The sequence below is a fragment of the Hyperolius riggenbachi genome, chromosome 8 (genome assembly GCF_040937935.1).
Source record: "Hyperolius riggenbachi isolate aHypRig1 chromosome 8, aHypRig1.pri, whole genome shotgun sequence".
NCBI classification, from domain to species: Eukaryota; Metazoa; Chordata; class Amphibia; order Anura; family Hyperoliidae; genus Hyperolius; species Hyperolius riggenbachi.
In genome coordinates, this window is record NC_090653.1 from 281,487,028 (window position 1) to 281,509,213 (window position 22,186).

At 45.9% G+C, this 22,186-nt stretch overlaps 1 protein-coding gene across 4 annotated transcripts in view; it reads left to right on the plus strand.

Moving 5' to 3' along the window:
• Window positions 1–22,186, plus strand: part of TTLL11 (tubulin tyrosine ligase like 11) — a 120,888-nt gene that overhangs the window by 69,954 nt on the left and 28,748 nt on the right. For 3 of the 4 annotated variants that reach the window (XM_068249018.1, XM_068249021.1, XM_068249022.1), the window contains exon 7: window positions 12,931–13,164. The exons of the other annotated variant lie outside the window; for it this stretch is intronic. In XM_068249018.1, the coding sequence (XP_068105119.1) occupies window positions 12,931–13,164 (234 nt within the window). The remainder of the gene's footprint in view (window positions 1–12,930; window positions 13,165–22,186) is intronic. 4 annotated transcript variants of the gene reach the window in all.

Consider the following 22,186-nt stretch of genomic DNA (forward strand, 5'->3'; position numbering starts at 1 on the left):
CCTACCTACCTACCTATACTAGGGCACCTACCTATGCCTACCTACCTATACTGGGACTCCTACCTATGCCTATCTACCTATACTGGGACTCCTACCTATGCCTAGCTAACTACTGGGGCACCTACTTACCTATACAGGGACACCTACCTACCTACCTATACTAGGGGACCTACCTATGCCTACCTACCTATACTGGGTCTCCTACCTATGCCTAGCTAACTACTGAGGCACCTACCTATGCCTACCTACCTATACTGGGTCTCCTACCTATGCCTAGCTAACTACTGGGACACCTACCTATGCCTACCTACCTATACTGGGTCTCCTACCTATGCCTAGCTAACTATTGAGGCACCTACCTATGCCTACCTACCTATACTGGGACTCCTACCTATGCCTAGCTAACTACTGAGGCCCCTACCTATGCCTACCTACCTATACTGGGTCTCCTACCTATGCCTAGCTAACTACTGGGGCACCTACTTACCTATACGGGGACACCTACCTACCTACCTATACTAGGGGACCTACCTATGCCTACCTACCTATACTGGGTCTCTTACCTATGCCTAGCTAACTACTGAGGCACCTACCTATTCCTACCTACCTATACTGGGACTCCTACCTATGCCTAGCTAACTACTGAGGCACCTACCTATGCCTGCCTACCTATACTGGGACTCCTACCTATGCCTAGCTAACTACTGAGGCACCTACCTATGCCTACCTACCTATACTGGGACTCCTACCTATGCCTACCTACCTATACTGGGTCTCCTACCTATGCCTAGCTAACTACTGAGGCAGCTACCTAAGCCTACCTACCTATACTGGGTCTCCTACCTATGCCTAGCTAACTACTGAGGCACCTACCTATACTGGGACTCCTACCTATGACTACCTACCTATACTGGGACTCCTACCTATGCCTAGCTAACTACTGGGATACCTACCTATGCCTACCTACCTATACTGGGTCTCCTACCTATGCCTAGCTAACTACTGAGGCACCTACCTATGCCTACCTACCTATACTGGGACTCCTACCTATTCCTACCTACCTATACTGGGTCTCCTACCTATGCCTAGCTAACTACTGAGGCACCTACCTATGCCTACCTACCTATACCGGGACTCCTACCTATGCCTACCTACCTATACTGGGTCTCCTACCTATGCCTAGCTAACTACGGAGGCACCTACCTAAACCTACCTACCTACCTATACTGAGTCTCCTACCTATGCCTAGCTAACTACTGAGGCACCTACCAATGCCTACCTACCTATACTGGGACTCCTACCTATGCCTACCTACCTATACTGGGTCTCCTACCTATGCCTAGCTAACTACTGAGGCACCTACCTATGCCTACCTACCTATACTGGGGCACCTACCTATGCCTACCTATACTGGGACTTCTACCTATGCCTACCTACATACAAGAAGATAATAAGGTCGTTGCTTCATTGTGGACAGACCAAATTTGATCAGCTGGACAGTCACTGTTGTTCTATCATTGAGCTACCACAGCCCGGCGACTATATGGGCTGGAAAACTGCCACGGTCTGCACTCTGGCCATGTTGCGCATCAGTCCAGCACGGCCGTCACTATGCAAACAGCTGTTTGCGGTGCGTTACACAGTGAGTTTGGTGCGTCAGTGTGAAGCAGAACTCTAATTACACTCCCTGATTGATGTATACACATGCAAGATGTTTGAAAGCACGTTAGGCCTGCAATTTAGCATTCAATGTGATTTCTGCCCTTAAAACGCTGCTTTGCGTCAAATCCAGATTTTTCCTCGGGACTTTTGGCATGTATCCCACTCCGCCATGCCCCCCTCCAGGTGTTAGACCCCCTGAAACATCTTTTCCATCACTTTTGTGGCCAGCATAATTTTTTCTATTTTTCAAAGTTCGCATCCCCATTGAAGTCTATTGCGGTTTGCAAACTTTTCCGCGAACCAAACCTTCCGCGAAGGTTCGCGAACCTAAAATTGGAGGTTCGGCCCATCTCTACTCACAAATGTTTACAAAGCAAACTAGATATGACCATGCAGTTCTGCATACACCATTTCAGGCAGAGGAGTAAGGGAGGAAATGACATTAGGATTGGCTTCAGGCAGTAAAGATGGTAAATGCCTGGAACAGTTTTCTCTTTATGTACTATATAACATTCACTAAAATGTGGACAGTACAAGACATATGTTATTTAAGTAGAACCAGTATTTATCTACTGTGAGTTTTTTCCCCCGGGATAGTATATCTGTCCCTCGTTCTTTAATGCCTCCAAATGTCACACTCACCAGTGCTGCATGAGCCTAACTCAGAAGAAGGTACAGCCAACCCTGGAAGATGGATAACTCTGCTTATTCTGTATTCCCAAACTTCCTCCAAACTCCGTGGCGAAGGCGGATCCAGCCTCTCCCCGCGTCTCATTTCCAGTGCTTGATGGCACCTAAAGGGGACGGCAGTAATTTAGGGAACGGCTGAGCAAAGAACATGTTTTCAGGGGACGTATAAATAACGCAGTTGGGTTTTTCGTCTGGTGTAAAAATCCAGGCATGAATGAGAAAAATGGCAGCCGCCGATCGTGAATACATCCTCGCGGTGCCCGGCTTCTCATCCATCCATCACCGGCAGCTCGGGGCGGCGGGAAACATCATCGCAGACAGATGTTGGGCTTGTCACGGGATTAAAAGTATCTGTTTTCATTAAGAATAAATTAACGTAATCGCCAGGTATGAACGATAAGATGTGAGGAGTTCTTTCCCCGCAGCGCTCATTAAGACGAAACGTCTGCTGCAGCGACGGCGGCAGATTTCCAGCCGCTCTCCGGCGCCGAATACTCTTTTCGCGTATCGTCTGACATTGACGGACGCAAGGGCTCCGATCGGACTTTCGCCGTTCCATTTTTTTACTTCAGCTATTTCCACGGGTGACTTCTTTATCTTGCCACTTAGCGCCGCCGTAATTCAAGGACATTGAAGAATTACGTGCGGCGAAGAGGGCGCAAATCTTCACGTAAACGCGCGAGAAGTGTCATCCGCGGAAATAACATTTGATTTCCAGATATTCCCCCGTCACCCAGCTCGGTAAGTGAGCGGCCGTTTTATAGCGTGATGTTCCAGGAGTGAAATATGCGCAGGGTGGGGGATAGAATACATTATTACTGCGTAAATCACGCAGGCCTGGGATGGAAGAGAGGCATGGAGGTATGGCGAGTAAAGGCGGACATTATACGGTTCTTCGAACGATCAGAAAAGTTTGTTTGGGCCCACTAACGGAAGGATAGCTGCTATCCAATTCACTCACATTAACCGTTTGAGGACTGTAGGCTTACACCCCCCTAGTGACCAGGCCATTTTTTACAATTTAGCACTATGCAGCTTTAACAGTGTGCTGCTCGGCCATACAACTTAGCACAGAAATTAATCTCATCCCCCCCCCCCATCTGATTGCTGCTGGTATGTTGTTGTTTTTGTTTGTTTTTTAGTTTAAATCAACAGCACAGCTTTGTAATAATGCCCCAAATGAGGCTAATCTCAAGATATGCAAAACATAACAACATACAAAGGTAACGTCACTACATATGCAGTCAACTCTCAGTACAGGTATGTATGATGATAAGGACATGTAAGGCAGAGGTCAGGAAAGTATATAGTCGTACAATTTCATATAGCAAATGCGTATGAGCGAAGGCCTGGAGGCATTCATCCAGGGTTGCCATGTTTTAATGAAAGAGTCAAAAGTATCATTGATAATTGCAAGCAACCTTTCGGAGATCATAATGTCCAAAATAATTTTATCAGCCATTTGGCTGAGTGTGGGCTGCTGCCATTTTTTTTTTATTTTTATTTATTTATACTTTTCTTTTTTTCATAAATTGTCCTATTTTTTATCCCTCTCACAGACATCAGCCTACAAGAGGGATCAGTTTGTGTGCCTCCCCTGGGTACAGCTCAGTGACAGAGCTGTCCCCCGTACAGCGCTGCAGTAGATCGCAGCGCTGTACAAGTGATTAACGGGCTTTTTTTTCTGCTCAGTTCTCCGTAGCTAAGGCGGGGATGCGCGGGCATCCTGCTAATCTCCACCCACCCTAGCCGGTCCTGGGGCTGCCACCTTCCCGTCGCATGCATCGATTGGACGTGCTGCAAAATCTTGGGCCGACTTGCTCGATTGGGTGCACGGCGGTAACGCTTTGCAATATCGGGACGAGCAAAGAACGCCTCAGAACCCCCGTCTCTGTCCCCCCTTGTGTAAAATGTGCCCATGGATGAATACTTTACCTATTGGTGTCCACCACTGTCTCCACACTGCTGACGTATTGCACGTGGCCGGGTGTGTGACGTCACATTTTACACTAGGGACAGCGATGGGGGTGACAAGGTGGCGTCACTAGGTCGATTCCCAAAAGATTCCATGCTGAAATTGATCGGGAATCGGCCTGTGGTTTATGGAGACAATAAATATAAACACTGCGCTCAATAACAAGAAAATAGAGTGTTCATGCCGCGGTGCGCTTATCTTCCTTTTTTTGCAACAAATTCTATTCACTCTGTGCGCTCAAGTAAAAATAGATAACCCCACTAATAACAGTTCCAATCAAAGACAGATGTAGTTAATCCCTGGAGGATATCTTGAAAGCACCCACAAAACAGGTATGCCTTGTGTAAGCGAGCCACCTCCACCACACCCAGCAGATGGAGCACTCACCCTTATGATGTGACCCTCGATTAGAATGGGTCGTCAACGCCTGCGGGGCATTCAAGGCCTCCCTCTGCCTGTTACGGACGCTCCAATAGCCTTATCTTCCGATTTGCAGTGTAATTCTGGTTCACCTTTCACCGCAAAGTACAAAGCCAACAAACCTCCATAGTGTAAAACTGTATTACAAATGTATTAAAATTTCTATAGAACACTCACATGTTGATGACTTTAAAGAGGAGCTGTTAGGTATCGGGTCTCAGAGAAAAAAAACACATATCAGTAGCTAAATATTGGCTGTACTTACATTACATATGCATTTCACTGTCCACGTTTGGATTTCACAGAATTTTTATATAGTATTTGCAGAGAATGATGCTCCTGACAGCTCATGGCAGGCTCCATGTTTTTCTGTCTCCTATGAAGCCAATTGTGATGTCATATCCTCCCTGCTTCCTGATGATTCGACTCACAAAAATCAGGATCAAAGATCCTAATGGTTCATGATCCGGACAACACTACTGTGCAGTGAATATTAATTAGCCATGTAGCTAGGAACAATAGTGGACTCATGCAGTACACTCTAACTGAACCTGTGCCCAGTGATTTTTCAGTACTGTGAGTTAGGCTGCTGTTACAAGCTGCTGTAACATGAGCCTGTAACTTCTCACTGTGAAAGCAGCCTTAGGGCAGGATAGGGAAATGAAGGGGAGGACCCAAGGAAGTGCACTGGGGAGAAGAAGCAGCCCCAGCATGCTTTGCAGTATCTGTTATGCGGCCTGCCGGCCTCCTTAGGAGCTTGGGAATAACAAGCCTTGCTGTTCAGCAAACATCAAAGTAAGAGAGATTTTTAACTTTAGTATTGCCTTTTTGGCTTCCTTCTAAACTGTTTAACACAGGAGAATAGAGGTTTAAATTAGCTTTTGCAGCCTGACAGTTACTCTTTAAAAACAGCAGAGTTTTAGCGAGTTCTACCCCGATCGTGGGCCGTGTGGCTGGCTTCTGGTGCGCTGTATACCCGCCGTGTTCCAGAGCCGCCGCTCCACGCTGTATCCCATGCGGTCCACACCTGCACGTCCCGCCCTACTGGTTTCGTCACTTCCTGTGACTCATCAGGGGCAGCATGAGGCCACAGATCTCCGATCAGAGAGAGATCTGTCTTTTGGTTGCCGCCAAATTTGCTATATGTATGGGCATCTTATGGGTTTATACACACAACCGATGATGATTGGCCAAATTTACCGCTTCCATGTAGTATGAGGTACCAACAGATTTTGAGTACTATGAATGTATTGTGTAGGTGATTTCTCATACTATTTGGTAGAAGTGGTAGAATTGTCCAATCAGAATTGGATGTGTGTGTGTGGACCCTAAGTTAAATGAAAGTCTTTATTTGATATATGCACTTTTTTCTTGCTGAAGGCTGAAAAGAAATTTGATTGATAACCCGTGACAAGAACTTCTGTGAGAAAACGGAGGAGAAAGGCTTAGTCGGGGCTCATGTGTTTTTTCTTCTGTTCCATTCTCTAGACGTCTCAGCAATAGTCCCGGGTGCCACACCTAATGAAAGGCCTTTATAAGTCCAGAAAGTAGGCAATATTTCCCTTTCTTTTTACTGTGGAAGTGGGTGTTGGATACGTCTCTGCAGGGTGTAGATATGATCAGTAATGCCAGTAATCATTTGGCCTGATTCCTGCTGTTCCTTTGCTGAAACAAGCATGCCTCACCCTCTCTTCCTTCCTCTCCCAAAAAAAAAGCTTTATTGGCAGAACCAAATACATTTAGCATTGCCAAAGCAAAACCTTAAAGTGAACCAGAGACGAAGCGCCCTCATGTATTTTACCATATATATCAGTGGGAACATTTAGAGAAAACACCTACCCTGCTCGCTGTTTCATCCTTCACTGCTCAGCCTGCTTCTTATCAGCCCCGATAAAATCCCCAACTGAGCATTCAGTCTGGCTTTGCTCAGGAATCATTATAGCTGAGTCTCTCTTCTCTGATGTCTTTTCAAGCCTGAGCCTGCCCCCTTCTGGCTCTGCTTTCCTGTTCTGTATTTTTTACAGCATCACAGAAAGCTGTGATGAGATGGGAGGAGCTGCTGATGTAAGGGTATATTGAAAAACTTTTTTTTTTAAATCTCTTTTTGCTAGTCATAAGAGGTTTTTAGAAATGGTGATTTTATTTTGCACAAAGCCCACTAAAGAATATGCTTCTCTGATGAACTGTGTTTTGCATGGAGTTTTAGTAATAAAAAAAAAATACCAGGTATAGTATTTATTTTGTAAAATCTATCGGGGGATATGTTTATTTTGTGCCAAAGCGTTCATCTCTGGTTTCCTTTAATGTTCGTATGGGAGAGAGTGGTTGTGGGATTATAGGAATGGGGGAGGGTATAGGTGACAGTATAAGGGGTATATACAGTAGTCTATAGGGGTCGCAAATATTATAAGGGGTACACAGTCTGTGGGGTATCATGTTTCTCTCAGATGGCGGCAGGCAGTAACATATCGGGCAGCTATTCGCACGGTTGTTTCCTCCTCCCCCAGTAGGATGTAGAGTTTCCTCTCCTCATCTGTGGAGGTGAAATCCGGGATGTAGGCGGAGAGTTTCAGGAAGTGGGTGGTCCTCACAAGTGCGTATTTGCTGCAGTGTAGCAGGAAGTGGGCCTCATCCTCCAAGACCCCCTGGTCACATTGTCTGCACAGTCTCTCCTCCCGGGGCTTCCATGTCTGTCTGTGCCGCCCTGTCTCTATCTTCAGGCTGTGGGCGCTCAGACGGTACAGGCTCAGGGTCTGTCTGTCTTTGTGGTGGTGTAGCCTCTCCAGATATGAAGCCATTGTGTACTCCCTCTGCAGTGATTGGTAGACGGTGAGTTTCTGGGAGTTCTTTATGTCACTCCTCCTTTCCTCTCAAATTCAAAACAAGCTTTATCGGCAGCCAAGCATTGCCAAGGAAAAAGAAAGATGGGCGAATATGGAAGGGTAGGGTAGGAAAACGGTCATATGAAGGTAAGCCGTCGACATTATAAGATCAGGGCTAATTTCTTCTTCTAAAGCCTTGTACTCATGCTAGATTAAAGAAAACTTGTGAGATCCAAAGAATAAAATGTCACACACCTGGGTAGAGAGAAGTCACTCCTCCGGAGGCTTCCCGCGTCCGCCTTCTGACTGCCAATCCAGCACTGGGACCCTCAGAAGTTTGTGGCCGCGCTCCTGTATGTGATCGAGCGCAGGACAGCTCACGTCTGCGCAGTAACAAGGAACCGCTGCTCAGGCCAGGCGGAAAGAGCGGAGCTCGTTCAGCTCTGTGTAGAGCGGCCGATCCCTGTCAACAAGCCCGTGTCAATGAGCTTCGGGGTGGGTGTCCCAGCGCTGGAAGGGCGAAGGTGTTTGCAGGCCACTCTCTCCCGGTGATAACAGATAGAGAACATCTACCTGAAGCAGAAACCTCACTGTTGTATCACATAGGGTGAGTTGTCCTGGTGCTGAGGAGGCCAGTTCATTAAAGTACAGTGGTGTGAAAAACTATTTGCCCCCTTCCTTATTTCTTATTCTTTTGCATGTTTGTCACACTTAAATGTTTCTGCTCATCAAAAACCGTTAACTATTAGTCAAAGATAACATAATTGAACACAAAATGCAGTTTTAAATGATAGTTTTTATTATTTAGTGAGAAAAAAAAACTCCAAATCTACATGGCCCTGTGTGAAAAGTGATTGCCCCCCCTTGTTAAAAAATAACTTAACTGTGGTTTATCACACCTGAGTTCAATTTCTGTAGTCACCCCCAGGCCTGATTACTGCCACACCTGTTTCAATCAAGAAATCACTGAAATAGGAGCTATCTGACACAGAGCAGTAGACCAAAAGCACCTCAAAAGCTAGACATCATGCCAAGATCCAAAGAAATTCAGGAACAAATGAGAACAAAGTACTGTAATTGAGATCTATCAGTCTGATAAAGGTTATAAAGCCATTTCTAAAGCTTTGGGACTCCAGCGAACCACAGTGAGAGCCATTATCCACAAATGGCAAAAACATGGAACAGTGATGAACCTTCCCAGGAGTGGCTGGCCGACCAAAATTACCCCAAGAGCGCAGAGAAAACTCATCCGAGAGGCCACAAAAGGCCCCAGGACAACATCTAAAGAATTGCAGGCCTCACTTGCCTCAATTAAGGTCATTGTTCATGAATCCACCATAAGAAAGAGACCGGGGACAAAAACGGTCTGCATGGCAGATATCCAAGGCGCAAACCACTTTTAAGCAAAAAGAACATTAACCACTTCCCAACTGAGGGGTTTTACCCCCTGACCACCAGAGCAATTTTCACCTTTCAGCGCTCCTTCCATTCATTCGTCTATAATTTTATCATTACTTATCGCAATGAAATGAACTATATCTTGTTTTTTTCGCCACCAATTAGGCTTTCTTTAGGTGGGACATTATGCCAAGAATAATTTTATTCTAAATGTGTTTTAATGGGAAAATAGGAAAAAATGTGGGAAAAAAATTATTATTTTTCAGTTTTCGGCCTTTATAGTTTTTAAATAATGCATGCTACTGTAATTAAAACCCATTAAATGTATATGCCTATTTATCCCGGTTATAAAACCGTTTAAATTATGTCCCTATCACAATGTTTGCCGCCAATATTTTAGTTGGAAATAAAGGTGCATTTTTTTCAGTTTTGCGTCCATCCCTAATTACAAGCCCATAGTTTATAAAGTAACAGTGTTATACCCTCTTGACATAAATATTTAAAAAGTTCAGTCCCTAAGGTAACTATTTATGTATTTTTTTTAAATTGTAAATTTTTTTTTTTTTTTTTAATTACAAAAAAAAAAAATTGGGGAGTGTGGGAGGTAAGGAGTTAATTTTTTGTGTAAAACAAGTTTATTTGTGTGTAAAAAATGGTTAGGATGTAGTTTTACTATTTGGCCACAAGATGGCACCATTACCAATTTGTTTCATACGACCTGCAAGCGTCCTTCTGGACTCTTGCAGGAAGTAGAAAGAGGCTGGGACTTTGTTATTTTTTCACAATGATCGGGCTGCTCAGCCGAGCGGCAGCAGATCATTGCGGGGCTGAGATCAACGAACGGGAATGGATTTTCCCGTTCATTGATCTCCGGGCGAGCGGGCGGCGGCGTGTTTACTAGCGGCGGGCGGCGTGTTTACGAGCGAGAGCGCGGACAGCGGCGGGAGTGCGCAGAGTACGGATTTCTCCGTCCCTGGGGGTGAAAGGATGGAAAAAGGGGCGGAGAAATCCGTACGCGCGGGGGTAAAGTGGTTAAGGATCGTCTCAATTTTGCTAAAGAAACATCTCAATGATTGGCAAGACTTTTGGGAAAATACCTTGTGGACCGACGAGACAAAAGTTGAACTTTTTGTAAGGTGCGTGTCCCGTTACATCTGGCGTAGAAGTAACACAGCATTTCAGCAAAAGAACATCATATCAACAGTAAAATATGGTGGTGGTAGTGTGATGGTCTGGGGTTGTTTTGCTGCTTCAGGACCTGGAAGGCTTGCTGTGATAGATGGAACCATGAATTCTACTGTCTACCAAAAAATCCTGAAGGAGAATGTCCGGCCATCTGTTCGTCAACTCAAGCTGAAGCGATCTTGGGTGCTGCAGCAGGACAATGACCCAAAACACACCAGCAAATCCACCTCTGAATGGCTGAAGAAAAACAAAAAGTCCTGACCTGAATCCTATTGAGATGTTGTGGCATGACCTTACAAAGGCGGTTCATGCTAGAAAACCCTCAAATAAAGCTGAATTACAACAATTCTGCAAAGATGAGTGGGCCAAAATTCCTCCAGAGTGCTGTAAAAGACTCGTTGCAAGTTATCGCAAATGCTTGATTGCAGTTATTGCTGCTAAGGGTGGCCCAACCAGTTATTAGGTTCAGGGGGCAATTTCTTTTTCACACAGGGCCATGTAGGTTTTGAGTTATTTTTCTCACTAAATAATAAAAACCATCATTTAAAACTGCATTTTGTGTTCAATTATGTTATCTTTAACTAATAGTTAACGGTTTTTGATGAGCAGAAACATTTAAGTGTGACAAACATGCAAAAGAATAAGAAATCAGGAACGGGGCAAATAGTTTTTCACACCACTGTATGTGTTGTAGAGCATTGGCCTCAGGCTGCAGCCTTGTGTAACCCCTCTGACCCAGCAGAAAATGTTATTCTATTCCCATTCATTTCCCACTGCATTTATTCCAGTCTATGAGCTTTTGATTGCATCAGAGCTCATAGGCCTCTCTCTGTCACTCTCCGTTCTCCCTCTCTCTCCTGGCTGCAGCCCTGTGTGTTGATGTATGTGTTTTAGAACGTGGGCCTCAGGCTGCAGCCTTGTGTAACCCTTCTGACCTGCCGTCAAATGTGATTCTATTCCCATTCATTTTCCACTGCCTTTATCTCATTGTATGAGCTTTTGATTGCATCCGATCTCATAGAGCTCTCTCTGTCACTCTTCGTTCTCTCTCTCTTTCTCCTGGCCGCAGCCCTCTATGTTGATGTATGTGTTGTTGAGCGTGGGCCTCAGGCTGCAGCCTTGTGTAACCCCTCCGACCCTGCGGGATTCTTTTCCCATTCATTTCCCGCTGCATTTATCTCATTGTATGAGCTTTGGATTGCATCAGAGCTCATAGGCTTCTCCCTGTCACTCTTCGTTCTCTCTCTCTCTCTCTCTCTCTCTCTCGCTCCTTCTTTGGAGTGAATTCATCAGCTCTGTGGTTATTTACACAATAGTCAGATGGACACGAGCTGCTATGTCTATACAATGACTTCATGCCTGAACCGGGACTCTTGCCTCTGGGCATGACGGCTGCCTCGCTTCTAGAGACGGTGGGCTGCTTATCACCTGCGTGAAGGGAGGGCGCAGGGTGGGGGGGGGAATGAATGTCACATTGGATGTGAGGCGATGCCCTGATATACATCCACTCTCTGTGTATGAAGGGAGCAGCGTCTCTGATCCCTGCAGAGGAGTTACAGAGCACAGAATAGCAATAAATAGATGACTGTGTGACTGTATGATCTACAGTTTCCCTCAATGGAGAGAGATTGGTGGAGCAGCTTTCTGTATCATCAAATGAAAAGAAGTCTTTTGATTAGAAGAAAACTAACATGTAGCGCCTATTGATTTACAATTCATAAACCTAGGATAGAAATGTGGGAGCTGCCATTGTGATTCTGATGCCACTAAGGTGTGACCCCGCTGGCTGCATGCTTGTTCCAGGTGTGACTCTGCTGGCTGCATGCTTGTTCCAGGTGTGACTTCGCTGGCTGCATGCTTGTTCCAGGTGTGACCCCCGCTGACTGCATGCTTGTTCCAGGTGTGACTCTGCTGGCTGCATGCTTGTTCCAGGTGTGACTCTGCTGGCTGCATGCTTGTTCCAGGAGTGACTCCGCTGGCTGCATGCTTGTTCCAGGTGTGACTCCGCTGGCTGCATGCTTGTTCCAGGTGTGACCTCGCTGGCTGCATGCTTTTTCCAGGTGTGACCCCGCTGGCTGCATGCTTGTTCCAGGAGTGACCCCCGCTGGTTGCATGCTTGTTCCAGGTGTGACCCCGCTGGCTGCATGCTTCTTCCAGGTGTGACTCCGCTGGCTGCATGCTTGTTCCAGGTGTGACTCCGCTGGCTGCATGCTTGTTCCACGTGTGACTCCGCTGGCTACATGCTTGTTCCAGGTGTGACTCCGCTGGCTGCATGCTTGTTCCAGGTGTGACCCCGCTGGCTGCATGCTCGTTCCAGGTGTGACCCCGCTGACTGCATGCTTGTTCCAGGTGTGACCCCGCTGGCTGCATGCTTGTTCCAGGTGTGACCCCCCACTGGCTGCATGCTTGTTCCAGGTGTGACCCCCCCCCCCCCCCCGCTGGCTGCATGCTTGTTCCAGGTGTGACTCCGCTGGCTGCATGCTTGTTCCAGGTGTGACCCCGCTGGCTGCATGCTTTTTCCAGGCAGGACTCCACTGGCTGCATGCTTGTTCCAGGTGTGACTCCAGTGGTTGCATGCTTGTTCGAGGTTTGACCTCGTTGCCTGCATGCTTGTTCCAGGTGGAACTGGTATTTTGTGGAAGGAAATGAAGATGGTGGTTTTCATGTTTCTTTCCACAGGTATTCCCTGGAATAAATCTCAGCCACAGATGAATCCTTCCAGATTCTTGTATACCTGCCTGATCCATGTTCTGTGTCTTCCTGCTCCGTCCTCCGCAGATCCCCTCATCCATCCGATGGCGGAGTGACCCTCGACGCAAACGCCGGAACCGGAGAATCTGCCGAACCAGAGAACAATCTCTCGTCTCTCAGCCTGAAGCAGATCTTTCCAAAATACGCCAAGCAGTTCAGCTACCTGCGAGTGCTGGAGCGTATCGCCGCCCTGTTCCTCCGCTTCCTCGGGATCCGCGGCACCATGAAGATGGGACCCACCGGCTTCCGCACCTTTATCAGGTGAGTGAAGAAACCTGTAACTTCCCCCCTGTTCACACAGCGGATATCCACAAATAACGATCGGGACGTTATCTGATGACTGGAGCTTCCTGCCCAATCATTGTCTGCTTCAATATCGTCCTGCCCAATCATTGTCTGCTTCAATATCGTCCTGCCCAATCATTGTCTGCTTCAATATCGCCCTGCCCAATCATTGTCTGCTTCAATATCATCCTGCCCAATCATTGTCTGCTTCAATATCGTCCTGCCCAATCATTGTCTGCTTCAATATCGTCCTGCCCAATCATTGTCTGCTTCAATATCGCCCTGCCCAATCATTGTCTGCTTCAATATCGTCCTGCCCAATCATTGTCTGCTTCAATATCGTCCTGCCCAATCATTGTCTGCTTCAATATCGTCCTGCCCAATCATTGTCTGCTTCAATATCGTCCTGCCCAATCATTGTCTGCTTCAATATCGTTTGTGCTATTACCGTGTGCCTCGTCTTTATCACATGACCTTCTAGTGCCTAAAACAAAGCCCCCTACCTAATGCCTAAACCTAATCCCCCCTTCTAGTGCCTAAAACAACCCACCCCATCTAATGCTTAAACCCAACCCCCCCTCCTATTGTCTAAACTTAATGCCCCCACCTAATGCCAACCCCTAAACTACCCCCCCACCCCCACCCACCGTTCCTTCCTTTCGAAGTGCCTAAAATGAACATCCTAACCCAGGTTCCCAAATGGCCGCTAATGTAGGCGATGGGCTACAATCAGCTACAACCGTTAATTCCTATGCAGGTGCCGCATTGGGCACCTAATTCCCCTCTTTGGGGCCTGAATCGATTTGACGCCCTGCCGAACCCCAAGCACAAATGACCTGATCCGCCCTCCATGTGCAACAAACCAAGTTCAGACTAAACTGCATAGGAAAATGTCTCCAATCTTTGACTTTTATTTATAAGTTGCTAAAGACCCAACATTGCTCATTTATGTATTCAGTTGTTGTTGGGTTTTTCTAACCTTGACACACAGTCGCTCAATGACCAAGTTTGTGAGCTTTGTGGTCCATGGCATTAATAATGTGAGAATGGAAGCAGTTTACATTTTCCCATTAAAATCAATCAAACAAATCTGATTGGCTGCTTGTGGTTCTGCCCCTTTTATGAATTTGAACCCCAGTCACCCAATGACCAACTGTAGCAGGTTTGATGCCTCTGCCATTAACAGTGTAAGAATGGCAGCAATTTAAATATTCCCCATTAAAATCAATAGGTGAATTTTGATTGGCTGTTGTAGACTTGACTAACGTTCCTGAATATTAATCCCTGTCACCCAGTGACCATCTGGGCAAAGTTTGAGAACCCTGCCAGTGTAAGAATGGCTGCAGTTTACAACTTTCCATTTAAAATGAATGGCTAAAACTTGATTGGCTGGTTTATGCTCCACCCACTTTCTCTTAATTTTTAACCTCAGTCACTAAGGCGTCAATTCACCAGAGGTTACCAACCTATTTATCTCTTGGGAGGTAATTTACCTCCTGTGATATCTCCAAATAGCAATTCTCCAGAAGTATAGGGGAAAATATCGACAGAGAGAAATGCAAGAGATAAATGTGAGATAAGTATGAGATAAATAAGTGATAGTTAGTAGTTAGTTTTTCTCCAAATCACAATTCACCAGGGAAGAAAGGGGGTGTGGCCATTCGTTATTTTTTCATCTCTTTATCCCCTGAATGAACCTGGAGATATTGTGGTTTTCACACAGCAGCTGCTGCTGTGGAAGATGGAGCCTTTTGAGCTTACTCTGTTAGGCCTGGTGCACACCAAAAACCAGTAGCAGATCCGCAAAATGCTAGCAGATTTTGAAACGCTTTTTCTTCTTTTTCTGTAGCGTTTCAGCTAGCATTTTGCGGTTTTTAGAAGCGTTTTTTGTGTAGTAGATTTTATGTATTGTTACAGTAAAGCTGTTACTGAACAGCTACTGTAACAAAAAACGCCTGGCAAACCGCTCTGAAGTGCCGTTTTTCAGAGTGGTTTGCGTTTTTCCTATACTTAACATTGAGGCAGAAACACCTCCGCAATCCAAAATCTGCAGCAGCCCGGGAGTATGCGTTTCTGCAAAACGCCTCCCGCTCTGGTGTGCACCAGCCCATTGAAATACATTACCCAAGCGTATCCGCAGCCGCAAGCGGATCGCAAAACGCAGCCGAACCGCTCTGGTGTGCACTAGGCCTTAGAGCTGGCTTCTATTATGAGGAGACGAAGGTGCAGGAGGAGGGTCTGTTTAATCGCCCCTCGTATTTTTCGTGAGAGAACAGTTCTTGATAATTTTACTGAGACAGAGGTGGTGAAGAAGTTCAGACTCACTCGTGATATGATTTATGATATGATCCGGCAGTAAAAGGCGGGAATACTCTGGTCACGTAGTGGTAATACTCCGCCTCCTACCCATAATGCTTCACTTTCAAGCTTACAGAGAGGAAAAGTATCCCATGCAAATCATTAATACCGATTACCTAACTCTCTGCTTTCTCACACTTTCCTCATGCATATCTCTCCATTATCCCCTGCTATCGAACATTTTTCTCTCTGTCCTCTCACACTGGTGAATTGACTCCAGAGTGTTAAAATACCTCATGAGATAAACTACCTACCTTTTTTCTCTTAGTAAATCCTCTCTGGTGAATTGACGCCTAAGTGACCAACTGTGCCAAGTTTGCGGTTTATTACTGGCTTTAGCTTTATTACTGTGAGAATAGAAGTCTTTTACATTTTCCCTTTTACCCTTGTTCCCTTCTCTGAGCTCTGTGATGAGAGCACAGAGCGGAACTGCAGCAGCGGTAAGCGGCGCTACCTGATCCAGCTGGCCCCCCGGATCAGGTAGTATGGTTTTTTTCCACACCTTTGTGCCAACGCTGGTTCTCTTAATCAAATAGATGACTCCCTTAGAAGCACAGGTGGCAAAGTCTCTTAAAGGAATGGGGGTCCATGATCTAGGCTGGGTCACATTGGGTCCTTTTATGATGCTTTTATAATGCTGGCAACTAAAACAAGGGAACGTCCCTTTCTGTTTCCCTGTCTGTTATGTTTCGATCTGCCTATGTCTGCTCTAACTAGATGGTCTTTGATGGAGTTACCCTTTCTATAGACAAACTTCTGCGGGGGCCTTGCATACATGAACCTGCTGAGGATCCTCCTCCACCACTGGCCAGAACCTCAAAATCACGCCTCGCAGAATGAACGATTCCCTGCAAAACGTAGTGATAAAATTCACATCAGCTTCACGCTCTTGTTCATACCATTTTGCATTGCTGATCGGGTTTTGCATTGCTGATCCACCCCACACCGAAATTTCAATTTAATTCGCATAAACATCACAAGGATTACGCATTTCGCGCAGCTGTCCCTTTTCTTCAGGTCAATGACAGTAAAGTGGCAACAGCTGGGGTCAAGGTGGCAACCCAAGCTGTTGGCACTTTAACTTCATTGACCTGAAGAAGCGGGACATCCCAGCGAAATGCATTGTCCTTGTGGTTTTGTGCTAATAACATTTACATTTTCCACCGTGTACACCTGGTCTGTATCTTCAGAGGGAGGTAATCCAACATTAACTCTCCTTTTTAAACTTTTTTTTAATTATTTTATACATATCGGCACCATCTTTCTAGAGCGGTCCTGTTAGGGGGCTGATTATTAGATGGTGGGTTCCAAGGGACCCCCCTTTGTTTTCAGTTAGAATTTCCTATCCATGAACGCTCCGCATATATTAATAGTCTCGCAGGACGCCGGCTGTAATATTTCATGAAACAGAGCTTTGAAATACTACGAAATTCATTTCCAGCCTCCAATTAATTTCTATTTACTAACGTAAAAGAGTCAGCGAGGAGGTAATTTACCGGCCGTCCTATTAATATCCAGGTAGGAGCTGCAGGAGACGGACGCCTTCCCAGACCTGCGAGATTTATTCATCTTAATTATTGAGGAGATAATTCTGAAACGCACGAATACATATTTACTTCCATCCAATTAAGGAGAGGAAAAATAGTCCCCCTATTCCCCGTGAAAAGGCTGCAGAATCCGGCCATGCTCGCCCGCACTGCGCCAGCCCGCCGCCCCGCTCCACAGCCGCCGCCGCCGCAGATAAATGTATGTTAATTCTCATCTCTGAAGGACTTTTCATCCTTATCAGGAAAATAAATGGGAAGGGAACTGCCAATTTCCTCCTTTGTTTACCTATAAAAACACACATTTTAATGTCAAGAAAATATATTCATCAAAGCCAAAAAACTCATTGTTTTCCCTGATTAGTTTTCAAAGTCTGATGCTTTATCTTGTGTACAGTTTGTGCTGTTTATTTCAATCTATTCACCCCCATCCCTGGCGGTTATCCTGTCCCTGTCTTTGTCATTCTCTCTCTTTGCTCCCCCCCCCCACCCCCCTCGCTCTTCTCTCACTTTGTCTCTACTCTTTTTCCTTTTACTGCCCTCTCTGTCCTTTAATCTCTTCTCACTCTCTTTTATTCCCCACTCTTTCCATGCTCTCCCTCTTTCCCCTTCGTCTCTACTTTTCTCTTTCCTCTTACTGCCCTCTCTGTCCTTTCATCTCATCCTGGCTCTCTTCTCCTCACTCTCTCTTTTATTCCCCGCTTGCTGTGTCTCTTTCCATGCTCTCACTCTCCCCCTTTTAGCCCACTTGCATCTCTCTGTCTGTATGTCCAAACCCTCCAAACTCAGATCCACGGATCCTAACAAGAGCACAGATAAAACACACCACAGCCAAGAGCAAAGAACGCTATGTGGATAAATGGAGGACACAGTCACAAAAGATTTATGTCTAGTTACAAGGCCCGTTTATAGTCTCTTTGCAGTGATTGGTATATGGTTGGCTTCTGAGACTCCTTCTTTTAGTTTTCTTCATTGTTCAGATTGTCCTCTTTGTCCATGGTGGAACTAGTCTGGGCTGTTGTCAGGTTCTGTGGATGCAGATTTGGGGTGACCTGAGAACTGATGGCTTCTTTCAGGGCACAAGGCTTTTCCTGGTCTGGACTTTACTGATGAATATTTTTATGATGCGTGGTGTACCGTAATCTTCATTGATAAATTATTACCGATAATACAGTATGGCTTTTCTGTTCTTCGCTGATAACGTCTTACAAGGCACATGGCTTTTCCTGGTTTGGTCTTCGCCGATCAGGCACATGGCTTCTCTTGGTTTGGTCTTCGTTGATGACTTTGTTTAGGCACATGGCTTTTCCTGGTTTGGTCTTCGCTGATGACTTTGTTCAGGCACATGGCTTTTCCTGGTTTGGTCTTCGCCGATGACTTTATTCAGGCACATGGCTTCTCTTGGTTTGGTCTTCGTTGATGACTTTGCTTAGGCACATGGCTTTTCTTGGTTTGGTCTTCGCTGACGACTTTGTTCAGTGTACATGGCTTTTCTTCCTTTGGTCTTCACTGATGACTTTGTTTAGGCACATGGCTTCGCTTAGTTTGGTCTTCGTTGATGACTTTGTTCCGGCACATGACTTTTCTTGGTTTGGTCTTCGCTGATGACTTTGTTCCGGCACATGACTTTTCTTGGTTTGGTCTTCGCTGATGACTTTGGTCAGGCACATGACTTTTCTTGGTTTGGTCTTCGCTGATGACTTTGTTCCGGCACATGGCTTTTCTTGATTTGGTCTTCGCTGATGACTTTGTTCAGGCACATGGCTTTTCTTGATTTGGTCTTCGCTGATGACTTTGTTCAGGCACATGGCCTTTCTTGATTTGGTCTTCGCTGATGACTTTGGTCAGGCACATGACTTTTTTGGTTTGGTCTTCGCTGATGAATTTGTTCAGGCACATGTTTTTTTTTTTTGTTTGGTTTTCACTGATGACTTTGTTCCGGCACATGGCTTTTCTTGATTTGGTCTTCGCTGATGACTTTGGTCAGGCACAAGGCTTTTCTTGTTTTGGTCTTCGCTGATGACTTTGTTCAGGCACATGGCTTTTCTTGGTTTGGTCTTCGCTGATGACTTTGGTCAGGCACAAGGCTTTTCTTGTTTTGGTCTTCGCTGATGACTTTGTTCAGGCACATGGCTTTTCTTGTTTTGGTCTTCGCTGATGACTTTGGTCAGGCACATGTTTTTTTTTTGGTTTGGTTTTCACTGATGACTTTGTTCAGGCACATGGCTTTTCTTGGTTTGGTCTTCACTGATGACTTTGTTCAGGCACATGGCTTTTCTTGGTTTGGTCTTCGCTGATGACTTTGTTCAGGCACATGGCTTTTCTTCCTTTGGTCTTCACTGATGACTTTGTTCAGGCACATGGCTTTTCTTGGTTTGGTCTTCGCTGATGACTTTGTTCAGGCACATGGCTTTTCTTCCTTTGGTCTTCACTGATGACTTTGTTCAGTGTTCATGACTTTTCCTGCTGTTCACTGATGACTTAATTCAGGGCTTGTGACTGCAGTTCTGCAGGACATGCCAGTAAGACATCACCCTTTTCTGTGTATTGTTAAGTCATGATGGGAATCCTCCCGACTTAGCCTGATATTCCATCCACTCTGTTTTTTTTTTACTCCTCTCTCTCTTTCTTTCAGTATAGTGACTTTCTCCCCACCCCATCAGAACTCTTTCTCTTGACATTATCTCTTCCTCCTCACCTCCTTTCTCTTTTGCCTGCTCTCCCCCTCAAACATCTCCACCTATCTTTTTATCTCAAGTTTGTTTTTTTGCGTGTTACAGCCAGATCCTGAAGTTGGCCATTTTAGGATTTGGCTGGGCAATATACGAAGTGGACGACTGATGCAGTTAATGTAAGGAACACTTACTCTTTTTGGACTTGGGGGGGGGGGGAGTGGGGGGCAGAAGGCCACCAGACTAGAGCCATCTGGCAAAGTCCCGCAGAGAAAGGCTTTCGTGCAGTGATGGAGAAAACGGTACGAGTTCAGCAGTGGCATCTGCATTCCAAGGCTCCCCCTGCCTCTTGCCCCCTGTATCCTCTCACTTCTGTCTCCAGGGAGGAAATATACAAGGCAGCCCATCTCTGTGCCTGTACTCTCTCCCTTCCTGCTGTGTTGTTGCATGTGTGCTCTCTGGTTTTTATTACAGCTTTTCTTAAGGCCCGTAACAGGAGATTTATGAGCAACAAGCAATCGTTTCCACGATCTTTCGATGTGGGTACAGGCACACAATTGCGCAATGAGGCTTTGCGTTATGTGGGGATAATAACCGTCACAGCCGATTGGATCTTTAAGATCCCCGACGATTCCCACCTAAAGTATCACAATTGCTTGAACTCTCATTCGCGCCCATAGTGTGCAGCCGCATATACCTGCCGCCAGGAAGATGGATTGGGGAACGTCGTGGGATGGTGGGACGTCGCTGGGATCCATGAGGTGAGTATATAGCTTTATGGCAGTCAATACTGGCGACACAGGCAGCAATAAAAACAGAGAGCACACACAGCAGAGAGATAGAGAGAGTACCAGCACAGGGACAGGTTGCCCTCCTGCCGACAGATGTGAGAGGCCCTGTACTGTGCACGCGCGAGTGCCATGTCTGCGCAGTACAGAGCCGCCAGTCTTCGGGAGCCCGAGTACTTTCACGGCGGGAGATTTAAACCGAGAAGCCTGCGGGGGAACGAGGAGACCAGCAGGAGAACGGGAAGGTTCTATAGGACCCAGAGCCTTCCCTCTCCTTAGGTATCTATTTTTTTGTTTTAAACTAGGCTTCAGATTCTCTTTAAAAACTGTTTGTTCCCACATTGGCTGCAGTAGGTGGCCTCTTCACGCATTGGCCGGACAGAACCAGGAGTGGCTAGACTTTGGGTTCTAGCCGTAACATAAACATGATTTGCACAATACTTTCCGGATTATAGAGAACCACTGTGATAAGTAGTCCTAGGTGTCGGGCCAGGCAGGAAGAGTTTCAGAGTCTAATCCCCACCTGATGAATTGAACTCCAGCACAAAGCGTTGGGTGATGGCCCCCGTGTCTCGGGAAAAGTCCTCTTATTATAGCTCTCCCTCCCCTCATCACATGAAATGAATGAAAATCGCTGGTCGGTTTTATTATTTCCCGGCCGCTGAGTCTCTCAGCGCTGATTGTTTCTGAGAGTCTTAAAAATTGCAGCCATTTCATAGTTAATACTTGCAGCCTCCAGAATGTCAATATCACCTGCGCTGATCGAAGACCCTCTTCCCATACGCTAATCTTTCACCCGGAGCATCTTCACATTGATTAAATTAAGACACAGAGTTTCCACCAAAGGAGAGAAATGGATTTTCTGCTGCGCTAATCTCTCCAGATAACTGGATCTCTTCTGGTGGTAAACAAGTCGGCGGTGTTGGCAGACTTATTCGGGATTAGCAGGTAGAGGTGGGCTGATGATTTGCAGCATGAATAGGTAAAGCGTGTAATTCGGAGGGGACGATGGTGCTGTCGCTGCCGCGGCTGAAGAGTTATTGGCGGTAATGGCCGCTGTTCGCGCAGCTGATGGGAGCATTTTATCCTCATCTGCCACTAATGCGTCGCGTTGATTGAAGGAAAAAGGCGTTGTGCTGTTATCATCTTGGTGTTTCTTTGCAGAACGTAAAGATTGGTGTCATTACTATTATACATTTTTGGTTGGTCCTCACGAGAGACCTGTGGGAGTCAACTATACCAGACCCAGACCAGACCTGCCAACTGCAAACCCACTATTTTTTTTTTTGGGGGGGGGGGTGTCACGCTCAATGCTAGCGACGTACAATACAAATGTTTAGACCCGCAGCATGATCGGACATACTTTTACCGCTTCTCCCAAAAATTCACTCTTCATGTTTAGTCCGATTCTCCGTGACCATATGTACTTTTGCAGGCAAGTTGTGTCTGTCAATCACTGCTTCTTTCAGCTGTTGCACAGGTATGTTCATAGCTTCACATACGCTGTCTCTCCCGCTTAGCCTCTGCCAACCTTTTCTTCTTTTGCCCTCAAATTTTCCAAGCATCTTCTCATTATGTGACCAAAGTATTTGAGTTTTAATAGTAGTATCAGCTCTTATAATGAACACCCTGTCCT